This window comes from Wyeomyia smithii, chromosome 3 (assembly GCF_029784165.1).
Source record: "Wyeomyia smithii strain HCP4-BCI-WySm-NY-G18 chromosome 3, ASM2978416v1, whole genome shotgun sequence".
Classification (NCBI taxonomy): Eukaryota; Metazoa; Arthropoda; class Insecta; order Diptera; family Culicidae; genus Wyeomyia; species Wyeomyia smithii.
Window position 1 is genome coordinate 37,852,093 of NC_073696.1, and position 24,473 is coordinate 37,876,565.

The window sequence follows — 24,473 nt, forward strand, 5'->3', positions numbered from 1 at the left end:
ATCTGTTTATATAAAAGTCAATATCTGTATGCATGTATGTTCCAACATAACTTTTAAATGCCTAAACTGATTTTTATCAAACTTGACATACATGTTCTGGAGAGGAGATGGTTACAAAATACTGGGAAAAGCGAGGGATCTTTTAATTGATAAGGAAGTTGAGATTGTATCATGGAAACTTTTCGAATGAATTCAGCGATTTTCAGGTCCTCGGTCATGTCTGGAGATGGAAAGTTAATGTCTAGGAACCGGTTAATGATGTTCGACGCTATATTTAAATTTAAAAAGCTGAGTAAAATGTTTTAATATTGGTATTTCCGGGATCAATGTCCGATATTTTAAATTCAGAGAATCTGTAAAATCGCATGTATTTCCTAATATGAATTTTTCTTAACGGGATGACGCACACAGTTTTCAAAGTTACGAAAACGTGATCGGAATTATTTTAACCCAAAAAAAGGATTTTAGAGTCGTAGTGTCATTAGCAAAATTCTTCCATTAATTACTTTCCATTGCATGAAAGTTACAATTTTGTGCTTAATCTACCTAAAAGTGAAAAATAAATTTTACTTTTCTTATTTCCGCATATGAGATCCACTTTGTTCGGCAAAGTTGTGGAACATTTTATAACAAACAACTTTGCCGAAGACGCGATACCTCTGTCTGATTATTTGAATGGATTTGAGGAAATAGCTCTAGTCCCTCAAAATCTATTTTCTAATATAACTTTTAATAATAATTTTCTAAAATTTTCCAATGTTCCACAACGGTGTTTGCTAAAATAGAACGCACAATTTCTCCGGAGAAAGTGTGTCAATCCATATATAGACATCTGTCTCCATTTGCAGATATCTGTTAGTAAATTAGTGCATTATTTTAATAAAAATCTTCAAACTAAAAAATAAAAGAGATAAAAATAAACTTTCTTCGGTGGAATTGTGCATTTTATTACAGTAAACAACATTGTGAAGCATTGAAAAATTTGGAAAAACACTATAAAATGTTATATTGACAAAATAGAATTTGAGGGGCATTCTAGAGAAAACTCCACAACAGTTCTTTAAAAAGGTACATAGAAGTATGGTGTCCTCGACAAAGTTTTTTTTATCATAAAATATACCACAACTTTACCGAACAAAGTGCAGGAAAGAAGAACATGCATTCACCGAGTTTGCCTCGGCATCTCTAACAACTATTACAGTAGAAAAAGGTACTCTTGCCACCGTGGCAAGTGACGAATATTTGTACACTAAGGTCGCTTTCTACGTGGCCCTTTTCACGCGGATTCCGGAATTGACGCGGTTATTTACGCAGATTTCGAAATTAACGCGGTTTTTTACGCGGATTTCGGAATTTACGCGGTTTTTTTTACGCGGATTCCGGAATTTACGCGGCATTTTTTTGTTTTTGCGCGAATTTCGGTTTCTCTTCACTCGGATAGCAGAATAAACACGTTTTTTTTTAGGGTTTGCAATATTCCCGAGAATAGATTTCCCGGGAACCGGGAATGAAAAATCTCATTTCCCGGGAATTCCCGGGAACCGGGAAAGGAAAAAATCCTTAGCAAAAATGAGATTTCAAATAAAGTTTATTAATAAAAAGTTTCAAACAATCGTTTACAATTTAATTATCAATTGAAGAACGAAATTTATTCAAGTTCACTCCAGAAATTCATGAACAATCGTCTATCAATCGCCTCAGTTCCGCTGACAATTTTTCGTTAGGCCCAAATAATGTAGTTCCCTTCTGTAAAACTTTGCTTAAGATCGCTGAATCACCGCTGGTGTCTGATTTCTAAAATACTTCTAAATCACCGATTCCAGCTCTTGCTACATTTCATTAGAAACTGAAGAGTCCAATACTTTAAGTTTGTTGAAGATAAAGCCGAGTGTTTGGCAACCAAATTTTAGAGCATTTGAATGCCTTCGTAATTAATGTGAAATCGCGGCCACGACCCAAGTTACACAGACTGAGTTTTATTAATTTATTTATTTCTGGTCGCATTGATTTACGGGTTTCAATTTTTTTTATCAATTTACAGGTTTCAAAATTTTTTGTCAATGAACAAAGAAAAAATCAAGCAACTATCCGCGTAGTAGTGTGAGTTCACTAGCAAAAAAAGACATGAGACGAAAAAAATATTTCTTAATTTATCGTTTACTGAATAAGACAGCATATATTTTTGACAAATAAATTAAGCAAATAATTTGATATTACACGGCAAGCGAATATTGATCGTCGTTTCAAGCAAATATTTGCTTCGTATAATGCACACTATGGAGCTGCTCTACACTTCTACGACGTAGTTTTCGTGTTTTGATACGATATTTAGTTTTATTGCAATATTGAATGGAAAATTTTCCGAGGAGCTCGGGAATCCCGGGATCCCGGGAATCAATATTCCTATTCCCGAGATCCGAGAATCTCGGACAAAGGCAATTCCCGGGAAATCGTTCCCGGGATTGCAAACCCTAATCGGCCTAAATGCAGAAAATTGTAATTTGATTATTAGAACTATTGTACTATTGAAAATTATCAAGCCTTGTTGAAGCGTATATTTCGACCATTGATTGGTTGCTTAGTGCTTGCTTTCCCTAGCACGGTTGGCAGAATTATGTACCTAGCAAATCGGAAATGCCTTCGTTGGGCTATATAAGAGCCTGTTTCTGTTCAAACCAATCAGTTTACTAGTGGATGGCCACTCAGACGGTCCTAACTAAGTAGCAGCGGTTTTCAGCACTAGTAGTAGTAACAACGTCAGCGGTAGGGTGCAGCGGCACTACTTCTTACTTTAGTAGAAAGCTGCATTTGTGTGGTAGCGGCAGCAACAGCAAGTGACAACACGTCATCCAGTTAAAAGCTCTGTCGTATTCTGGCAACACACAAACGAGGATGTTGGCAAACACTTTGTCCGCCATCATATTTTCAATGTGATTCCTACTGCCAGAAATAGGGAATAGGAATCGAGATGCCTAGTTTAGAATTGTTTACGTGTGGTTTTGGAGTGAGTTTTGAGTCATTTTAAAAGTCAATTCTAAAATATTTCATATTAGGCTCTTGGTAGCCAGAAAAACCGAAAAGTCCGAGACAGACGATTTCCGGCTAATTTTTTCTCTCTAGATAACACCAGATTTCGACGTTTTATGTGTTTTCAATTCATTTGGCATCATTTTTTTTTTCGATTTTCCCAATTTCATGAACTTCCTGGTAGATTTTCAAGGATTAAAATATCACAACTTGAGCGCTTTGAGGCACCACTAAATCATGTCCGAAAGCAAAGCTTTGGTGCTAGATTCCGATTCGGGACTCGACCTTCTGTTTTATTAGACACAGACTTCACAGTCAACTGTAAAATATACAAGACAAGTGCGGGGCTAGCACTACGATCCTGTTGACACTAACAGTCTCTCCCGAGCCGAGACTCGAACCTACGACGACTGGCTTGTTAGGCCAGTATCATACCTCGAGACCAGCTGGGAGGGTCAAATCATGTCCGGTTGAGCTGAAATTTTGCATTGGCCATTATTTTAGGCCAATAAACAACGATGTGTTGCGCCATTTTTGAATCCAGGATGAAAATGAAAATTCCGGAACAGGCATGACTCCAAGAAATTGCTAATTGTTGTCTTAAGCCTTTTTTTGGAATCCAATTCGCGACTTCCGGTTTCTGGAAAGCTATGTAAAACTAAACAATTTCCAAATACTCTCCAATATTGACATTTCTAGAGCTAGGACTATATCAACAAATGATTATTGAGAATAGGTTATGTTTCCATTTAATTCTACTACAAAAAATCGAATACCCTTTAATCGAATACCGTCCGCAGATACGTATTTCGGCTGCTACATGCAACCATCATCAGTGCTTATGTGGACTGTTGAAGAGCATAACTGAGCAACCCGCTTTTCATTTGCGTGTAGGTAGAAGTAGGTAGACGGAAAATTCCCAAATTGAAGATAGGTAGTCATATTGTTTGTTGTGGTTGTTTTTTGCCCTGTACTGGATCTAGGGTTTTGAGGTAGGATTTTGAAGAGCCATGAAAAATGATTACCTACGTCTCTATTGAGCAGTGTGGATGGATGTTGTTTGTAGATCTCTAAACTTTCAGATACGTCCAATTTCCATAAATTATTAACGGGGCGAAGCAGGTGAATGTTATCCGAAGTTAGTGGATGTCCCTCTGTAAAGACATGTTCAGCCACTTTTGATTTGAAAAGGTGTGGTGGATCATTTTTGGAAACTTTGCATGCTTTGGTGACCTCTTTAAAACGGATTCCCAGGTTTCTTTTGGTTTGCCCAATATAAACCTTGTTGCAGTGGCAACAAGCAACTTTGTAAACCCCTGCTTTATTTAATCCATCAATTGAGTCCTTAGTGGAGCCCAATATTGATTTGAGTTGGGTATTCCTACTAGTGTAGACGATATCCATGCCAAATCTTATGAATTTTGAGTGAAGTTGACGGCCCCATCATATTCCACAGCTATTCTTTTCAGGTCTTCTGTAATTGGGGTGAGTGTTGTAAAAGATTCTCTAAATTGAATTCGCTTCTTTTTGTTTATAATGGCTTGAATGGTGCTCTCATTATAACCATTTACCTTTGCAACTTCGAAAATGTATTCCAATTCTTTTTTCCTGGCTATTTTACTGAGAGGTAGGGTTTCCATTCGATGTATCATGTGGTGGAAGGATGTCATTTCATGCTGGAAGGAATGACTAGAAGTGGTGGGTATTACCCGTTTTGTGTTCGTGAGCTTCCTAAAAATCTCAATTTCTAAGTCCTTAGACTTTCTAACAACAACAACGTCTAGAAAGGGAAGACTATTGTTTTGTTCCTTTTCAATCGTAAATTTTATATCTCTGTGCATATTTTTAAGAGATGTGAAAAACGCTTCAAGTTCCGTCTCCTTCAAAATACAAAAAATATCATCCACATATCTCCACCACCGGGTTGGTAAAAGGTTATTGGTTTCTAATTTGTTTTCTCTGTTTGCCATGAATAGCTCACATAAGAAGAGAGAAAGAGGATTCCCCATTGGAGCTCCTTTTGTTTGTTTGTAAAATTCACCTCGAAAAGTGAAATAGTTTCCTTTCATACAAAGGCGGGTTAGTTTCATGAGACTCACGACTTTATATCAACAATGCTTTTTTATTTTTGTAAGCAGGATGACACGTATAAACTGGAAAATGATGCTCAAAAATATAATAAAGTTGGTGCAGATAAATTTGATGAGCCGTTTGAATAAAAAAAATTATTTGAGAATATGTTTCTATTTGAAGTAAATCGATTTTTTTCCAGTATTCTGAACATAAAATTAATCACTGGTTTTTCAATGACTATTGGTTTGTTTAGGGATTTTTTTAGCAATATTAAATGTTGAACTTTTTCTAACGTATTTTGGATTTTTTACTACCAATTTTTTTAAATTATTTCATAAAGTTGTGGCGCTGGAGCTATAACATTATATTGAATATAATGATATAGCTCCAGCGCCACAACTTTATGAAATAATTTTAAAAAATTGGTAGTAAAAATCCAAAATACGTTAGAAAAAGTTGCTGAAGCTGATAAATTTTTAAATAAAAATTTGCTTAAGTACATCGATAGAACAAGATAAATCTATCTATATAAAAGTGTAAGTGTACTTGAATGTATGATTTATATTATTAATTTGTTATACCTGTCTCTGCCAAACTTTACACAGATGTTTTAGGAAAACAAAAAAATGGAACAATAAATTAGTTCAATAAATTCGCAAATTAAAACAAATTTCCCCCTTTAACCTTTTGATCAAAAATTAGAAAACGTTAAACAACCCACGTTCTTTTATTCGGCGGCAGCCATTCCACACTGAAATGTTAAAGTAGCCGGTGGGCGCCGCAATAATTTTATGCTGGCAATTACTCACAGCCACTAATCCGAGGCAATCAGCGCATGCATTCAATAGCTTTCAAATCACGTCCCTGTTTTCCGACCCAAAGCCCCAAAACGAAACAATTACATTCGAATGCATCGCATTTGGATTGGCAATGAATTGAATTAAAGTTAATTATTAGCATACAGCACCGCCGAGAGACCGCGTCATCTGCTTATGCAAATATGGCCCATGCTAATGCAACAGTTGAAATTTGAATCAAATTCAGGACTCTTGCGGCATGAATTGACTCATGTTGTCGCCAGTGCTGGCTGGGTGCTACTGCTGGGCGTGGACTTGAGATTTCACTAACCTAAGCCAGACACCGACTGACACTTTCACGACCTGCGACAAAAACGTACACGCCTTGGCTGCAAATTGATCAGCACGAACCTGGGCCTGTAGTTGCCTAGGAAAAGTACCCAACCAACCGGCGGAACTTTAAAGTCGAATTAAGCTGACATCTTCTACCTGCCGACTAGTGTCGCTATGGCGGAAAAATAATTTCATATGCAGTTCAATATAGAAATGTTGATTGAACGTGTTTCCATGTTTTTACTATGACTACTTCTTCCTCTCCCCCTCCATCATCACCGGTTCTTTTTCCACCCCCTGAGGACGACATGTCTGAAATGGCGCGTGACAACCGACTCCCGGTTGAGCACTCCCAATGCTGTACGGAATGGGGTAGACCACGTCCACTCGTCGCATCCGACCTGGTACACACGAGGTACATGGTTGGAATCATAATAAAAATCAAGCTGCACAGGATTCCTTCCTTCCTTCTCAGTCGAAGAGCATCGAATAGTTGCGGCAAACAGGGTTTCGTACAGCTTGCTTGCTCTTGAAAGGGTTGATGAGAACTCACAAGATCGTTTGACTAATTTCTTTCCTTTAGTATCATTCCGATAGCGTTGAGAATGGCCTTTGGATTGAATTTATCGTTATCACCTGGTTGATGCCGCCCCTAGCAGCATCAAGTCATGTGGCAAAATCGACGTAGTTAGGTGTTGAGAACTTCAAAATCGAACTTTGTTCGACTTAGTTTTTTCACTTAGTATGTGTGGCATGTTTTCGTGTTTGTTTGTTTTTTTCTCTAGATACTGGAACTGATCAGGGCGACCTGTTTTCTGGTACACGTCACGTTGTTCTTTCCTCTCGCTCCAGAACCCCGCGCTATCTGCTGGCAAAAAATTATCGATTTCATTAAATTTCCAGGCAGGAACGGGGCAGGATCATCATCTGAAGCGATACCTACACGTTCCGACCGAAAAAAAGTGAGAAGCAACCGCACGTTTCAATCCCGATGCATCGACGCCAGGTTCAACCTTCTGCGGACGTGGTGAATCCGAGCCGGGCGGCGACGAATCGAAATGTGGTTCAAGGTCAGGTACGGAACGGTTCGTCCTCGCGACGTGCCCTCCTCCCGGCGGACCGATACCTATCTAGTTAGTTAGCTGGTTGGAAGTCAATTTTTATTTTGCTGTCATGCTTCACTCACATTCACATTCAGCACGCGGCGGTAGATGGTCCACGTCCGCGAAGTCTGGAACTGTGCCGGTTCTCCACTACTCCGGTCTCTGACGACGGCCGAGTCATTGGCGTGTGTATACTCCGAAACGGAAGAATGAAAGCGAGAGCACATGCAACTCTTATTAACAGATAGAAGGCAAAAAAGGGGTGACGCGTGCATGGATACGGCCAGCGGGTGGACGGGCGGTAGTGTCGTCAGACGGTGCGTGCATACGGACAATGTACGTGTGGTCACGCTTGCACACCGGAGGAATGGATTGATTTTTTATTCATTCATACTTTTGAACAATAATAATAGATATATCTGGAATCTTTCGGAACGATATGATCTAATTGCGTCCGAAATATCACGTCGGTTGAGATTACATTTGTAGGGTTAAAATTTTGGAGTAATTTTTCCGTTGTAAACAGAACAGAACAATATGTTCGAAAAGCTCCCTTGCTGTCGTTTTTAATACACTTTTTGTAAATTTGTTATTTTCATTCTTTCCGTTGATATGTGTTTGTGATTGTTTCAACAAGTCTTTGTCTCTCTTTTTCGTAATCCTCAAGATTATTTCATAAATTTGATGTTATTTCTATCCTATCATATTCACTTTATTGCACTTGTTTTTGTCATAGTTTATCAAATTTTTTAAACAGCTGTAAAAACTCGCTATAAACAGTTCTAATAATGAAAATACCGTTAATGTGAAACAATGTATCATTTATAAGAAATAAACAGTGAAATGTCCAACTGAAGTATGAAGGTTGCGCCGAATCGATGCATGCATTCGTGGTGAACGCATTATGTCATAAAACGACAGAAGAAGCTTCAATGCTAAATTAATTGAAAACAAAACTTTTAGATTACATCTTTGTAACTTCCTTATTCCCTTTCATACATTTATTCGGGAAAGCATATACAGTTTAAAAGCGATTCTGTAGCATCTGCCGCTCCGTATGTCTTTCGTTTGAAATATTTTCTCGTTCACTGACGGCTAACACAGCGGGTATTTATAATAATAGTGATAATAAATTTCAAAAAATTCAAGATATCGGAAAAGTTAAAACCAATTGATCAAGCCCTACGATGGAAAAGTTACAAACTCATGGTAATCGCTTTATCATTTCGCACTCACAACACGGCCCGCCATAATCAGCAAATTTTAATAACTGAATTATACTCCGTTGCCGTTGCCGGCAACAAAAACTGCGGTCAATTTCGCACATGACAAATGTGTATGTTAACGAACATTTCACCTTCACTTCGGCAGACCGGACCCGGCCGGTTGGCCAGTTCGGGCCGATCAACGCTTCGTGAGGTCCATGGCAGATAAATTAAAAACTACTCCCATTACCTGTGTGTATCGTCGTGCACCTCATAAATAATAAAAAGTTGCGTTTCCCCCGATCGTTCCTCATCAGGGCACCGGGGCGGCAGAAAGTGCGACCTGAACCAACCTAGAAGCAACAGTCCAGAACCCGGCTCCACAAACGAACCGCGCGCACTGTTCGAACATTCAAATGTGGAAGGAAAGCGCAGAAAAAACGTGAGCACTAGTTTTCGGAAACGCTGCCCAGGAACCACACAACAGCGCCGGCCAGCGTGGTATCAAGATCAATTATTTTGATAAAAACAGAGCCCTGACACTTTTTTAATTTATTACTCCCCCCGTTCATCGGAACGTTCTGGGTTACCCGGTGAGTGTGAGGCGGGAGACCGCAAAAAAGAGTGAAAATGCTTAGTGCCAAAATTTTCCCTGAACCTATTTTTTCATAATAACAATATTAATGCTCATTTTTTACAATATCAGCTAACTTCATATTTCTTCTTGGATAAGGGATTAACAGTTTGTTAGTATAAAATATTTTAAGGTAGATACTGAAAGTTAATTTCATTTTTCATCATTTTTATCGAACTCATTCTTCTTGCCAATACGTAAATTAATGGCAAAGTGTCCTAGCCTGTTTTTGTATTCTTATCATACTTTGAATTAATTGCAACAAGATATTTCACAACCTACAACAAAAATGGACCATTTCAAACTCAAACCATTCGACACCATTGTTAAAAAAAAACAAATTATTGGCTCCGTGAAACATTGTAAACATTGTGTCAACATTTTTCAGCGCATTCTATCTCCGCTGAAAAAACCTTTGAAATTGCTTTAAGTTGTCAAAAAAAAAAACATTATTATTATAATAAAAAAACATATTCAGGTAAAATATTAACGTTAAGCATAGCGTTGCATTGTTCATCTTTAACTAAGAACCGTAAGTCACGAAATACAACAAGATGCGGAGAATCAACACCAAGTCTAAAATAACACACACGTGGACGCGACAGTCGCTACCTTCGTTATCTGCCAGATTTGCAGTGCTACCAGATAGTATGAAATAATCTGAAAACCTAATTGCAGGTCTTTTAAATTTTGCATTTGATGTGATTAATTGGATTTGATTCAACCTTACGCTTAACTTTGGTTTGTTTTTAATCATTGTAATATATCGACACTCATTATTCGCGTTGGCAACTTTGAAAAAATGATACGCATTTATCAACTTATGTGACTAAAAGTGCATGTATTTTATAAGTTATAATTTGTTTCTTTGAAACTCAATATTAATTTTGTAAATTGTACGAGAACACAACAAATACAATATTTTTTTGAGTTTCGTTTGAGAATCAAGAGAGTGGGCTTTTTCAGACTTTCTGGTTGGTTCTGGTTTGATTTTAGGAATACAGATGCGTCCCAAATTTGTATGGGATCGCGTAAAAAAAGATTTTTTTAAGATTGCAAATATAACGAAGAAAACCGTTTTAAAATGTTTGAACTTGTACCGTTTTTTGAGTAATTAAGAAAAGCAACCGCGTAAAATAGACCTTACTGTAATAGCATAATATATTCTGGTTTTTGAGCAGAAAAGTTTGTCCTGAGACAAACAGAAATTTATCCCAAATAAGCTCAGAATTGCTGAAAACCCCTTCTAAAGGTCATAAAAGGCCTGAATGTAAAATGGTCCCAAATTACCCGTTTAAAGGCAAAGAAAAACCAAAAAAGAAAACGATCCCATATTATGCTCAAAATGGCCGGAAACCCCAGAAGGCCAGAAAAAGCCAAAAGAGAGAATGATCCCAAAATAAACTCAAAATTGCAGAAAAGCTCTTCTAAGGCAAGAAAAAGCCAAAATAGAAAATGATTCCAAATTAAGAACGGAATTGCCGAAAAACCCTTTTAAAAACAAGGAAACGCCAAAATAGAAAATGATTCCAAATTTAGCTAAGAAAGCCGAATAGGCCGAAATAGAAAATGATTCCAAATTGAGCTCAGAATGGCCGAAAAACTCTTCGAAAGGCAAGAAAATCTAAAGTGGAAAATAATCCCAAATTAAGCTCAGAATTGCCGAAAACCCTTTCTGAAAGCCAGAAAGGCCGAAAAAGAAAGTCATCCCAAATTAAGCTCAGAATTGCCAAAAATCTTCTAAATGCCAGAAATGGCCGCAATAGAAAATGATTCCAAATTGAGCTCAGAATGACCGAAAGCCCTTTCTGAGGCCCAGAAATAGAAAATGATCCCAAATTAAGCTCAAAACGGCCGAAACCCGCTTCTATAAGCAAGGAAAAACCAAAAACGAAAATGATCCCTAATTAAACTCAGAGTTGCCGAAACCCCCTTGTGAAGGCCAGAGAAAACCAAAAGAGAGAATGATCCCAAAATAAACTCAAAACTACCGAAAAGCTCTTCTAAGGCCCGAAAAAGACAAAATAGAAAATGATCCCAAATTAAGCACGGAATTGCCGAAAAACCCTTTTAAAAAACAAGGAAACGCCGGAATAGCAAATGATTCCAAGTTTAGCTCAAAAAGCCGAAATAGAAAATCATCCCAAATTAAATTCAGAATTGCCAAAAGGCCAGGAAAAGTTAAAATAAAAAATTAACCCAAATTGAGCTCAGAATGACCGAAAACCCTTTCTAAAGGCTAGAAAAGGCCGCAATAGAAAATTGATCTCAAATTGTTCAGAACGATCGAAACCCCCTTCTGAAGGCAAGAAAAGACAGAAATAGAAAACGATCCCTAATTAAGCTCAGAATTGCCGAAAACCCTTTCTAAATGCAAGAAAAGTCAAAATTGAAAAATGGTCCCAAATTGGGCTCAGAATGACCCAAAACCCCTTCTAAGGGCCAGAAAAGACTGAAATAGAAAATGATCCCAAATTAAGCTCAGAATGGCCAAAAACCCCCTCCAAAAGGCCAGAAAAGCCCGTTATAGAAAACAATTCCAAATAAGCTCAGAACCCCTTCTAAAACCTCAGAACCCCAGCCTAAACCCTTTCTAAAGGCCTCAAAAGGCCGAAATAAAAAATGATCCCAAATAAAGCTCAGAATGACCGAAACCCCCTTCTATAATAAAAAATGATCCCAAATTAAGCTCGGAATGGCCTAGAAGCCCTTCAAAAGGCCGAAAAAGAAAATGATTTCAAATTAAGCTCAGAATTGCCGAAAAATCCCTCTAAAGGCTAGAAAAAATCAAAACAGAAAATGATTCCAAATTTAGTTCAGAATAGCCGAAACCCCCTTAAAGGCAAGAGAAGGTCGAGATAGAAAATGAACCCAAAATGAGCTCAGAATGGTCGAGAACAACCTCTCCTAAAGGCCAGAAAAGGCCGCAATAGAAAATGATTCCAAATTGAGCTCAGAATCACAGAAAAGCCCTTTTAAAGGTAAAAAGGCTGAAACAGAAAGCATCCCAAATTAAGGTCAGAATGGCCTGAAGGCCTTCTCAAGGTCAGAAAAGGCCGCAATAGAAAATGATTCCAAATTGAGCTCAGAATAACCGAAAAGCTCTTTTAAAGGTAAAAAAGGCCGAAATAGAAAATAATCCCAAAATAAGCTCAGAATGGCCGAAAAGCCTTTCTGAAGACTAGAAAAGACCGACATAGAAAATAATCCCAAATTGAGCATAGAATGGCCGAAATATCAAATTGAACTCAGAATCACCGAAAATCCCTTTTGAAGGTAGAAAAGGCTGAAACAGAAATTTATCCCAAATTAAGCTCAAAATGCCCTAAAACCCGTTCTAAAGGCCAAAAAAGATAATATTCCCATAAGCTCAAATAGCTGAAAAACCCTTCTGAAGGCCAGAAAAGGCCGAAATAGAAAGTTATCCCAAATTGAGCACAGAATGGCCGAAAACCCCTCCTAAAGGCCGAAATAAGAAATGGACGTAAATTGAGCCGAGAACCGCCGAAAAGCCAAAATAGAAAATGATTAAGCTCAGAATAACCGAAAAGCTCTTCTAAACGCTCGAAAACGCCAAAATAGAAAATAATCCCATATTAAGATCGGAATCGCCGAAGGGTCCTTTTCTCAAGAAAAAGCTAAAATAGAAAATTATCCCAAATTAAGCTCAAAATTGCCAAAAATTCCATCTGAAGGCTAGAAAAGTCAAAACTAGAATATGATCATATATAAGCTCAGAATTCTTCTTTCAAGAGTCCTTGCTTTCAATGAACTTGGATGTTGACGGGTAAAAAGTCGTTGTAAAAATAGAAATTAGTTCGAAAAAAATAATCCATGCTTGTTAGACTTATTCTTCCCTTTCTAGACTTTTGAATTTATTTTTCTAATTCTGATCATTCACCAACAACACTGAATGGATAATGATGTGCGTAAAGGATAATCATGCGTCAAAGTGACTTCCGACTTTTTAATAAAAGAAAATGAAAGGGGTTTTTCTTCATAAATTATCGATGAATGGTCGTTACGGTGTTAACATATCTATAAATTTCAAAAACCTGAATCAAGGTCATATTTCTTTATTGATTTGGAAAAAAGAGAAAAAAACGACGCAGTTAAGGCTCTAATACACTTTTTGACCAAGCGTTAAATATTTGTCACTTTTTGACAAATAAAAATTTGGCCAAAGATAATTGTTTGTCAGAGCGGGGGCCTTGTGTGGTTGGTAACGTCTCTGCCAAACACGCTCGACGCCTGGGTTCGAATCCCACCGCCGACATAGGTGTCGATGGTTGTGGGGTGGCGTGATCCACTGACAACCACCCTAACTGGTCTAGATTCAATCCTAGCCGACACCGGGAGATTTTCTGAGGCGAAAAATCTCTGGGATCACGCCTTCCATCGCATGAGGAAGTAAAGCCGTTGGCGCCGGTCCGTTAATAAACGGGTCGTGAGTTAGGGTCCTGGGTGTGGAGTCGCCTCCCTGGGCGTCGGTGATTGGCCACAACAGTGGCGGAACTAGACCGACGGAAAATAAGCGAGAATAAAAAAAAATAATTGTTTGTCACTCTCCAATTTTAACATGGGGCAAACACGGGCAAACAACAACCGTGATATCAAAGAAATTTGACCATAATGTCAGAAGGTCAAATATTTGACCATTGGACAAAGAATGTAATACAGGCTTTAGAAAAAAGTGTCAATTTTCAGGGTTGAGTAGAACAATTAAAAAAAAGATAATGATCCTTTTTATAGTTAAATTTTGAATGGAATAAATCTTTCTCCTTGTTCTCCTTTCAAGCACGTTCGTGCAGGTTCTTAAGATTAAATTTTGACATGCCGAGTAAATAGGTACATTTAGTTGTTTTCAAATGTTTAAAACTTGAAAAATATTGCATGAGTGTAGAGAAAACATGCAAATTACAAAACCCGCTGAGTTGTGGACTGAAATCTTCGAAACCTTAGTTTAATGTGTAAAAAAATTAAACTTGTGTAAATGGACCAACATTTTTGAGCAAAACCAAATCACGTGCCTTTTAAATCATGACCTTAAAAATTGTTTCTAAGTGATAATGCGTTCGAGATGATTTAACGACCGATTCCAACTGGCTGGCAACTGCTTGCTTCCAAGCGCACCCAAAACAGCCTCGTAACAAGAGTTCGAAAGATGTGCGAACTTGCAAAGTGGGACGAAGAGCAGCAACAGCAGAAAAACCAGTTGGAAGCGCTCTTGTTTACATAACAAAGCAACTTGGTTTGTTTTGCTGAATAAGTAAGAAATCGTAAACAGCTGAAAATTTCTGCACAAAACTATTCTGATGGGCTCTACTTGGGGTCCACAGGTTTCCGAATTCGAATAAACGCTCCCTATCAACGTATGACATTTTCCATACATCACCTAATGCTATCCCACACCGTCCACCCCTCCTAATCCAGACTTCGTGTTAAAACGCTTCGTTGTATGTGTTTACACCACATCGACTTCAAGGAGAAACATGACCAAAAAAAATCAAGAACCTTTCCTTACCTGAAGAGTACGTTTGATGTGAAGCTGCCGACATAAGCTAGAGCACAAAAACACCACACTTCACTCCTGCTTTCGTTATGGCAATAAGAATCAGGTAGTTTATACCGATCGTCACGAGTTTTCACTAAGAAATCTCACACAAAAAAACACTAAAACTTCACCGCGCACAACCCCGAGCCGAGATTCACATCGAATCGATTTTCACGACCGTCGCGGCGACAGCAAATATCACACACGAATAGATCAGTCTACGTTTCCGCGAATGTGTATGGGGTATGCATGGCACACAGCGTGACAGCAGCACACACGCAATGTTACCCTTCGGCCGTGGTCACCAACACCACTATGCGGTGCGCTGGCTGGATGCTTGTCACTTTCCTATGCTTCCAGTATAGAATGTTTACAGATTGTTAATATCGCCATCTTGTATAGAGACACAAAAAACAAGTATTGCTCCGCGCGGAAAACACACACAAGTAGAGAAACAAAAATCAACCTTATTGACGTCACAATGGATGTGCCGCTGCCTGGTAGAGTGATCTAGACGATAATGGTGCTGCCAGAAATACAGGGTTAAATTGAATTCGCAGTAGCGGTGTTAAAATAGAATGTTTTCAAAGTCTCCCAATGGTTCTCATTGAAAGTACTCGATCATACTGGAAATCGTTTTATGCATTGCTTTCAAAGAACACTTAATCAAACTAAAACATGAGTATAAGGGAATTCTCAATCAATTGCATACGACGATGCTGGATTTTAAAAAGTTAAATTTATTAAATTCTTGTGAGGACGGGAAATACTTTCACGGTTTCGTGTTATGGACAGAGTAACTTGGATGTTTGTAAGGGAGGAATAATTGTCAAATTCTAGGAAACAATTCATAACTATTGAAAAACCAATAACAAAATTTTGGTACATCGAATTGTGGTTTGAATTATTTGTTTTCACTTAAAATTTTTCGCTTATTTATTTAGTTATTTTTTAATTGCACTAACAGTTGGTACTAGAGCTCAGATCCTTTAAAAACAGCTTTGATGTTGTGTTCCATGAGTCAAAAATGTACTATTAGAAAATTTATTGGTAATCTTTTAAATTTGTAGCGACCATTTCTAATGAGATTCCGTAAAGCCACGTCTAATTTTCAAAACTGTGATTCAGAACTTGCTTCTCTACGCTGGTGCATGAGTGATCTTTGCTTGAACTTTTAAAAATCTATCTATATTCCACTTACGGAACTATTAGCAGATCAAAAAAGAAGACATCAAAAGCTCGCTGATCCCGAAAATCTATGCTCACCAGTTTTACTAACAATGGTTACATGATTAAACATTAGCACGTCTTCGAGAGTTTCCTAGACAGCCTGAACGGCTCAGCAGATGACGCTTCCAGCCACCGTCCAAAGGCAGGAGCACGTCATCATGACATAGCGGACATCGGGCAGCACCGGTGGTAAGCTCTGTAATGGGTAAACTACATTAACGAGGATCGTTACAGAATGTCACATGAATACACAACCTCGACAAAAATCTTCCATCATGTGGTATTCATAGAGATCCTTATGAACAGATTCAGTACAACGTTCACAGGTAACATAACTCGTTTTGGCTTCGCACTCGTCTATAACGAAGATTAAGACAAAACTTTACAAAACGGTTTAATTTTACAAGACAATATTGAAAAAGATTACTTATTAGGTGAGCTGTAACTGCTGCCACCTCCAATATTTGACTACACTGGGGACATTTTGTTAATACTGGGCATGACTTCCAATAGTGTTTATCTAACTGTGAAGGATCGCCATGGCATATCCAATCGCAAAATGGACAACGACTGAAACATAGAATAAAAACTTCATATTTCGCCAAAACGTTCAGAAAATGTCCCTACATTTCATTGTCGCTTCCTTCGAAGGAATCCGAGTTTGAGCTTTTTCTCGACCCGGCTCCATTTTCGGACTCCAAGAACCCCACCGTGCTGTCGTATAACATCGTTCTTGGTTGACTAAGCTTTTGTTTGGCTACCACCTCCAGGTCCTTTCCGTTGCAGTCTGGTTTCTCGTAATAGGAACTTTCGCAGCGCTCCTCTCCGGACCAGTGATGGTGATGACCAATGGCGTGCCCACTTTTGCTCTTGATTATTCCAGCCGATTCGGGTCGTCTCACCGGACTCAAGTTGGAATCCTGCAATTTCAATGAACTGAGTTCAGACTGCCAGCTAGAGTGCGTACCGTCGGAAAAACTGACAATTGACCGACCAGCACCTCCGGCACTGTCGTATCGAAGCGCCCTGCTGCGTACTTCAACCGGAGGAGAGCTCTTCGAGCTGTTCGACATCGGCGGAGAATTTATGCCAGCAAAGGAAGTTGGACCACTGAACTGTTTGCTCTCTAGCATTTCCTTTTTGCGCTGCAATAATTTTTTATCAAAAAATCTTTATCGAAACTGCTACCCAAAACATTACCTGAAGATCAATTTTATCGAACTCGGTGAATAGTTGTCGATATAGAAGATTCCTGCGGGTGATGTCGTCATCCGGTGGCAGCTGTTTCCTGACTAGCCTCGGATTAACTTTGTAGACTAAAAGCAGGACACGTTCAGCTACCTTTCGAACTGATTCCGCTGGATGATGGATGCCTGAGCAACCTGCCTCGGACAGTGTCCTACACGCTAACCCACTTTGCTTGTCACTCGATATTCCTTGACTGAGCACCAACTGTTCCAACATCTGCATTCGACTCAGTGCCAAGCGGGGATGAGTGCCACTTCCAACCGGTCTGGAAAGCGCCGGAGCGATCAAATGTTGATCCCTGACTTCCTGACAAGCTGCGATGCTCAAAATCGTATGCTGGGCCAAAGTGTGGACTCTCGCGGAAGGATCACCACTTTTTGATAACAGTTCAGGAAGAAGTCGATCTACCGATCGACCTACTTCACTTTGTGATACCCTGCAGAAAACAATACATATAGTTTTTATGTCGCTAGATAAACTCTACCCAAATCAAGCTAACCGGTTTGGCACAAAATCTGTAAATAGCATCCGCACAGTCTCCGTTGCTTGGCTGAACACGGAGAATACCGCATCACGAACTCCACGGTGTAACAACAATGTCGCACTTCGGCAGATCTTGTTAGGTCCAACCGATAGAACCTCCTCACCGTCATGCTTCAGAATACCTCTCAATCGCACAAGTCCTTCCTCTCGGTCGGTAAACTGTCGCGAATAGATCAACTCAACCAGTTCCATTCCGAAAATTAAAATAGGCAAAGCAGCTTGTCTCTTTTCCCGATCGTTTAGCTTCGAACGCAACTTACCGGAATCACTTTCAATCATTGCCGTTCCTTGACACTCTCTTAGGAAATCGTTCGTATGGGAGCTGGAAAATCGAAAACACAAAACTTTAACTATTTACTAAATTGAGAAATTGAGTTTCTTACGCCAGAGTAGAAATGGCTCGCTCATCGTAGTCCTCGTAACTGTTGCGTGGAGCACTTTTATTGCGTCGACGTAGAGAACCCGTATTGGTAGGAGACCGCATGGGGCTACGTCCTTTATGACTCAACAGTGGTGAATTCGGAATGTCTTCTGGCCTACCCAGTGTGTGTTGCAGCTTTCCAGCCGTAGTATCTTGTGCTTTGCCCACAGATGCGCTGCAGCCGGGAACAGAATTCGTTGAATTGGTGGTAATGGCGTCAGCAGCGTCCAAAAGCGCGTGATGATGGACAGTCACTTCTGTCATAGTTGGCAAAGTATTCTCAGATAAAGCACTGGCAACATCTTGTAAGCTGGGCGGTGAAGGCAACGTCGGTTTAGATGCGTATAATTCCGAGCAGGAATCGTTACTCGTTACACTTTTATCACTCTGAAGTAAAATATCAACCTTCAGTTGATCAAACACTGCTTTCCTGTACATTTCAATCTGCTCTTTGCGAAGCCGTGCCGTACTGAAGTCTTCCTGTTGAACGGCTTGTCGTTTAGCCAGCGCATATCGACCGAGTCGCTCACCTGCGGTACGTAAGGCCGTCATACAAAGCTTCAGCTTTCTTGCATACTCGAAACGTTCATCTACAAAAATTATTCGTTATTTTCTACGTGGAGTAATTATTCGAACACTTACCTTGAACCGCTTGAAGCTTCAAAACTTCCATCTTTCTTACAACATCACAAATACTCTCTTCTACGTACATTGAGTACGATAGATCGTCACACATCGAATGCAAAGCATTGGTCAACATATCAATATTTGACGGTGTAATACTAAGTGATGCCGCGTTGGATTGCATCGATGCCAGTTCTTCATGGGATAGTTCTTCGCCTAAAATATTGATTGCCAACAAAGCGACTTGGTTGTCTTTATTGAAGTGATTTGGGTATGGAGGACCGAGTCGCAGCTTCAAATGCGAACCAACTTTTGGAGCTACCGTGACGCTTTGCAATTCACGAGACGCATAGTTGGTGTTCGAGTTATCCGAAAGTGCTACGAATCCCATGTATTCGAAGCTTTGGCTGGATGGAGTACTCGGTGCGCTCTTGCTTGAATAGTGAATCCACAGCTCAATGCGTTCCGCTGAAACGAAAGGTAGATGACACGTATAGCGAATTTGGTTATCCATGCTTGTAACGTCAACGTTTACTAAATAGTAGCCACGTGTTGAACTAGTAAATAGAAGCACCAAGGCCAAAACAGAACGAAATATCAGGTGTTCATCAGAATGAATTTCTCGAAACACCGATCTGCGCAGGAGCGCATTTTGCAAGATGAGCAAAATTCATCATTCTGTCAAACAAAGTTCATCAACACTCACGTATATAATATTGATGAGCCAACACTTGAATCCGCACGATCCGGGCTGGATTGAAGAACCGAAGGACAATTTCCTTCGGTGATACCGGACTAGCCAGATTCGATCGCCATCCGTGAACTGTTGGACTGTGACTGTTTAGCTCACTTGCCGGGTAATCCGAATCTTCGTCTGAAAATTAAAATATAAAAATTATGGAATATAATTCTATTTACTATCTTGTACAAGTTTAATAAAGTGCACTTATATATTGTTTATTCATAAATAACTCACCCGAGGCGAACACCACTTTAAATGAGATTTTCTTGGCCATACTTGCAACTCGATTTACGTCGAATCAACTCTAATTGTAATTTCAATTTTATCCGAAATTTCAATACATATCAAATTGCATTTACTGCAACACGATAAGAAATTCAAGCTCACAATCTTCGCCTACATCTTCGGAAATTGTGCTACTAATTTCAAAATGACAATGATTGTGCAATAACGATTTTTCTCGTGCCCTTTTCCGTACTATCGCGACATGATTTATGTTGCTCTACATAGCAGTCTGGCTGCGCCTGTAAGGTATGCACGGTAGCAGCAGTTGTCCCGGTATGAGAAGAATAAGAAGATGAGCGAAAAACTTTTTATGCAAAAGAAAATTGTACCCTTCGATGATATAATGCGGAATATCACATATCTGCAGTTTTATCCAATTGTTCCTGATAGACGTTTCGTTTTTGGGGCAAAATCGATGTTACTGTGCAAGATTATCAAATTCAGACTTCTCTTATTAGATACGGTTGATGGCCCTTGCGAAACACGTAAACTAGTAAATGCTTTAAACAACTGAAACTCTTTTTCTAATTCAATAATACAAAAATTATTTGGTAAAACAGTTTTAGTCTTAAACGTTGCACAAAACGGTTCTACTAAACAGCTTTGAAAGGTAATTAAAACCACTTTTTGTACATTTTCCTTGCTCGGTGTCACTGCGATGGTACCCCTTCGTTAGTCGGTGGCTGACAAAATTCAATGGAATTTCAGAGATCTGGAAGATGGGTGCGAAAATGTCTGTCAAAACGATTCATTTTACGTGTTCACGGTTCACGCGTGCGCCTGCAGGGTAGGCTGCCTGCCACACATGGCGTGTTTACATATACTACGCGTTCACTCACTCGCTGAAGCACATGGGCTGCAATACTTTTTCGTTTTGATGAGTGTTTCTTACCAATTTGGTTTTTGTTTACTATCCAGTATCGGTTCGTATATCGTCGAAGTCCTATTGCTATGGGAACGCGCTGTTGTCTATAATCACTTGTTGATCGCAACATAGGTACATAGGTACGTACTACCGGGAAAGATTATCAGTGGCTATAATAATATTTCAAGCATCAAAATATTAAGTGCTGCCACAATGCAAGGTTTATTAAAAATACCTGATAAATTTTACATGCAATAGAACGCTATACATGGAGTGTAGTGATTAGCTCGCAGTATATTTTTTATGATACCAGAATTCAGGGCTGGCGGTTCATGTGGGTAGTGTGGGTAGTAGTACCCATACGGAAAATGTCTCTGTGGGTACTTACCCACACGGAATTATCCCCCTCCATTGCTTACTACCCACTCGGGAAAATAATGTGACGCCGGCCCTGCCAGAATTTGTACAAGAAGATTGATGAAAACATCTCTCCCTAATATACTCTCTAAATTACGGACAATTCGAATAAACATTGTGTGATTATTATTTTTTCAACAAAACTCTATTGCTGTATTTCAAATCTCTTAGTAGAGGAAATTACTCGCTCTTGTTTTTCCATATTACAAAAATTGTTTCTTTCCTTATTACTCTATAATCTTATGAAATAAACCAATATGGGATAAGGAGCCTGTTTTAAGCGGTCTATGGAGCCTCCTATGTATTGTACGAAATACTCGAAATGTGTAAGGTGAAATACAAACATAAGCACTTCAATTTGTTTGCTAACTTTCTCTCTATCAGCACTTGTTTTAGGATTGTAAAACTGATTTAACAAACTTTACGAGAAATTAAATCAATTTTTCAATCGAGGGACACTATTTCAATCACGCCGAATGTAATTTAAGCATCTGTTTTGCAGAAGATAAGTTTCCACTTCCACTTTTACTTTTGTAGTTTGAGCGTAAAAAAATCGGCTTCCACTGAATAAACAGCACTCATAATGCTACTTCAGGCATGCAACAGTTGTGAAAACAATTAATAAAAGTTTCATGTACGTAGTCTTCATGAATCAAAAGAAAATTAGATTCACCGTTTCACCTTAAGGCTCCTTCTCTTTGACTGATTGAAAAAGGGGCCACAGGCGCCACAATATTACGCACACGCACTCGGTCCATGGCAGCTTGTCTCCAGTTTCTTGAGCGTCCTACATTTCCGAAATCTTGCTCCACTTGGTCCAGCCACCTAGCTCGTTGCGCGCCTCTACTCTTCTACCGGCCGAACTCGAGGCGAACTCCATTTTTGCGGGATTGTTGTAAGGCATTCTTACGAAATGTTCTGCCATGGCACCCTTCCAGCTTGAGCGACTTTCCGGATACTAGGCCCGCCGTAGAGTTGCGCCAGCTCACGGTTTATTCTTCGCCTCCATACGCCATCCTTACATACTCCGCCGAAGATGGTCCTCAACAGACATCGTTCGCTTGCAAGTCCTCCTCGAGCGTTGTTCATGTCCCGTAGAGGACTATCGGTCTTATGAGCGTTTTGTGCTCTTGGTACGGGAACGAAGTTTGCCAGACCTCAACGTCTTGGGGAGTCCATAGTAGGCACGACTTGCAGCTATAATACGTTTGCGGATGTTGTCTGAAGTTACCAATTATCAGAGGTACACAAATTGGTCAACCACCTTGAACTCATCTCCGTCGATCACTACTGCGAGCCCCACCGCGCTTAGTGCTAGCAGATACTTGGTCTTCGATATAAAGCAAAGCAAAGCCTCCGTATCGGAATTCGACTTTGCAGGCGACTGTTAAGTGTACATGACAATTGCGGGGCTAGCGCTACAATCCTACTGACACTAACAGTCTCTCGCGAGCCGGGACTCGAACATACGGTGACTGGCTTGTTAGGCCAGCATCGTACCTCGAGACCAGCTGGGAGATGGTCTTCGATATATTCACACCTTCAAACCAACCTTTTATGCTTTACGTTTCAGCTTGGTGTATTGTTCAATAACCGCCTGGAACGTCCTTCCGACAAAGTCCACGTCGTCAGCAAAGCAGATGAACTAGCTGGACTTATTGAAAATCGTGCGGTTCTTCATAACACCTTCAAACGTAATGTTGAACAGTAGGTAGGTACACCATCCAGCGGGGCCCTAATCAGTCTTGTCAGTTTCGCAGGGAAGCTATTTCCGTCCAGAACTATCCACGGCTCTACACGGTCGGTAGTATCGTAAGCGGTCTTGGAATCGACGAATAAGTGGCGCGTGGGAACTTGGTATTCGCCGCGAAACTTCTGAAGGATCGGCCGTAGCGTAAAGATTTGGTCTGCTATCGATCGCCCATCCACAAAACCGGCTTGAGAACTTCCCATAAACCTACGAGCTAGCGGCGAAAGACGGCGGAAGATGATCTGGGAAAGCATTTTGTAGACTGCGTTGAGAATCGTGATCGCTCGGTAGTTCTCGCATTCCAACTTTATGTATGTTGGGCATATTACTCCTTCCTTCCACTCCTACCGTCTAGGTTCTCTGGCCCTGCACCATTCAGGGCTTCCACCTGTCGATCTTCTCTCATCCATTTGTCAAAATTCCTCCATATTTTTCCCGACACATTTTTGCTTGCGGCACAAAGCTTGCACGAAACGATTTAGTTTCTTGTAGAATCTACGTATTTCTTGAGAACGATACAGCTGCTCCATTTCCTCACACTCCAGCTCTTCTGAGAAGTGTCTTCCGTCAATCAAAACGTGATCGATTTGTGTTCCAGTCTGTTGTGATGACCACCATGTGGCCATATTCTTGGAGGCGACGAAGTCAATAAGTCGAGGGCCGTTTTCGTTCGTGACCCGGTGGTGCGTTTGATCGATGCTAACGTTGAAGAAACGGCTTCTGATCCTCAACTCACACATTCTGCTGTCGATTGGCCACCACCTAATCACGCGCTCCTGCATTTTGCCCATCACAATGAAAGCTTTGTCCAGCTCGTGTGTGTTGATATAACCATCTCTGTACGTATGTACCGATATTCCCTTCTAGCTTACCTCCTGAAGCGCTACAATGTCGAACTTGCGGACCCTCAATAAGTCGGAAAGTGTGCGGGTAATTACCAGCAAAAATAAAACAACTTGCCATTCAATGATCCGCGTTTCCACTCGTTAGTCCGTTTTCGTTACCTAGGTCTATGCCGATTGTTCCGGTCCGTATTTGCTATTATTTGCTTCCTGTACTGAATGTTTCGCCGGCTGGCTTGTAAGGCCAGAGGACAGCACTCTTCAGAGTCCCACGCTGGCACTAGGACGATGATCGCTCCTAGTTCAATGTTGCTTATAAAAATACATTGTAAAGTTTAAAGAGACTTTTTGGGATTAAATGACTGGGTTACATCACAAAAAGGCGTTAGAGCTTGTCTTGAAAACCAATACTGAAATGTATAATAAAAATCTGTTCATAACTCAAAAATCACACATTCAATCATTTTCATTGAGCTTTTGCTCGAATACTGAACGCTTTACTTTAAATTTTCACTTTCTCCAATTCTATCACAACAATTGGCCTCAATTTCAATATATTACTTTGAGGAAGTTATTTGAAACATCTTCAATGAAAGTTAGTTCAAAACTGAGGCCAAAGTTTATTACTAAATTAACATATTGAAAATATATATTCGTTAAAAAAGGATTGAGTTTATGTCTAGGACATAGATAATCAACTAGGTTTACCAAAATCAAAAGAATGTAACGAAGGGAATAATAATAGAATGCTAATAATAATGACTTAAATATTTAAAAAAA

At 39.7% G+C, this 24,473-nt stretch overlaps 2 protein-coding genes across 4 annotated transcripts in view; both read right to left on the bottom strand.

Moving 5' to 3' along the window:
• LOC129730532 (aryl hydrocarbon receptor nuclear translocator homolog) overlaps positions 1–14,974 on the bottom strand; it is a 272,332-nt gene extending 257,358 nt beyond the window's left edge. The window contains exon 1 of the mRNA XM_055689930.1: positions 14,697–14,974. Within this exon, the coding sequence (XP_055545905.1) occupies positions 14,697–14,730 (34 nt within the window). The 5' untranslated portion in view covers positions 14,731–14,974. The remainder of the gene's footprint in view (positions 1–14,696) is intronic.
• Positions 14,975–15,446: 472 nt separating this feature from the next.
• LOC129727156 (centrosomal protein of 104 kDa) lies at positions 15,447–20,526 on the bottom strand. 3 transcript variants are annotated; one of them, XM_055684674.1, is made up of 11 exons: positions 20,149–20,526; positions 19,769–20,058; positions 19,499–19,666; positions 18,811–19,260; positions 18,131–18,758; positions 17,704–18,069; positions 17,157–17,640; positions 16,584–17,101; positions 16,384–16,526; positions 16,212–16,313; positions 15,447–16,152 (listed from the first exon to the last, which is right to left on the bottom strand). In XM_055684674.1, exons 2-11 carry the CDS (start codon positions 19,806–19,808, stop codon positions 16,019–16,021), a joined length of 3,033 nt encoding a protein of 1,010 aa, XP_055540649.1. In that variant the 5' UTR covers positions 19,809–20,058; positions 20,149–20,526; the 3' UTR covers positions 15,447–16,018. The 3 variants fall into 3 exon arrangements, with proteins under 3 accessions (XP_055540649.1, XP_055540650.1, XP_055540648.1); XM_055684675.1 differs by having other exon boundaries at positions 16,584–16,876; positions 16,940–17,101; positions 19,769–20,526; XM_055684673.1 differs by having other exon boundaries at positions 19,769–20,526.
• Positions 20,527–24,473: the final 3,947 nt, after the last annotated feature.

What these genes read in the sequence shown, in the direction of transcription:
- LOC129727156 (XM_055684674.1), bottom strand. Translation starts at nt 19,808, where the DNA reads ATGGCCAAGAAAATCTCATTTAAAGTGGTGTTCGCCTCGG. An exon ending in ACAGATTTTGTGCCAAACCG is followed by an intron (nt 17,641 to 17,703) that starts GTTAGCTTGATT and finishes TGTTTTCTGCAG; the next exon opens with GGTATCACAAAGTGAAGTAG. An exon ending in TCGATAAAATTGATCTTCAG is followed by an intron (nt 17,102 to 17,156) that starts GTAATGTTTTGG and finishes AAATTATTGCAG; the next exon opens with CGCAAAAAGGAAATGCTAGA.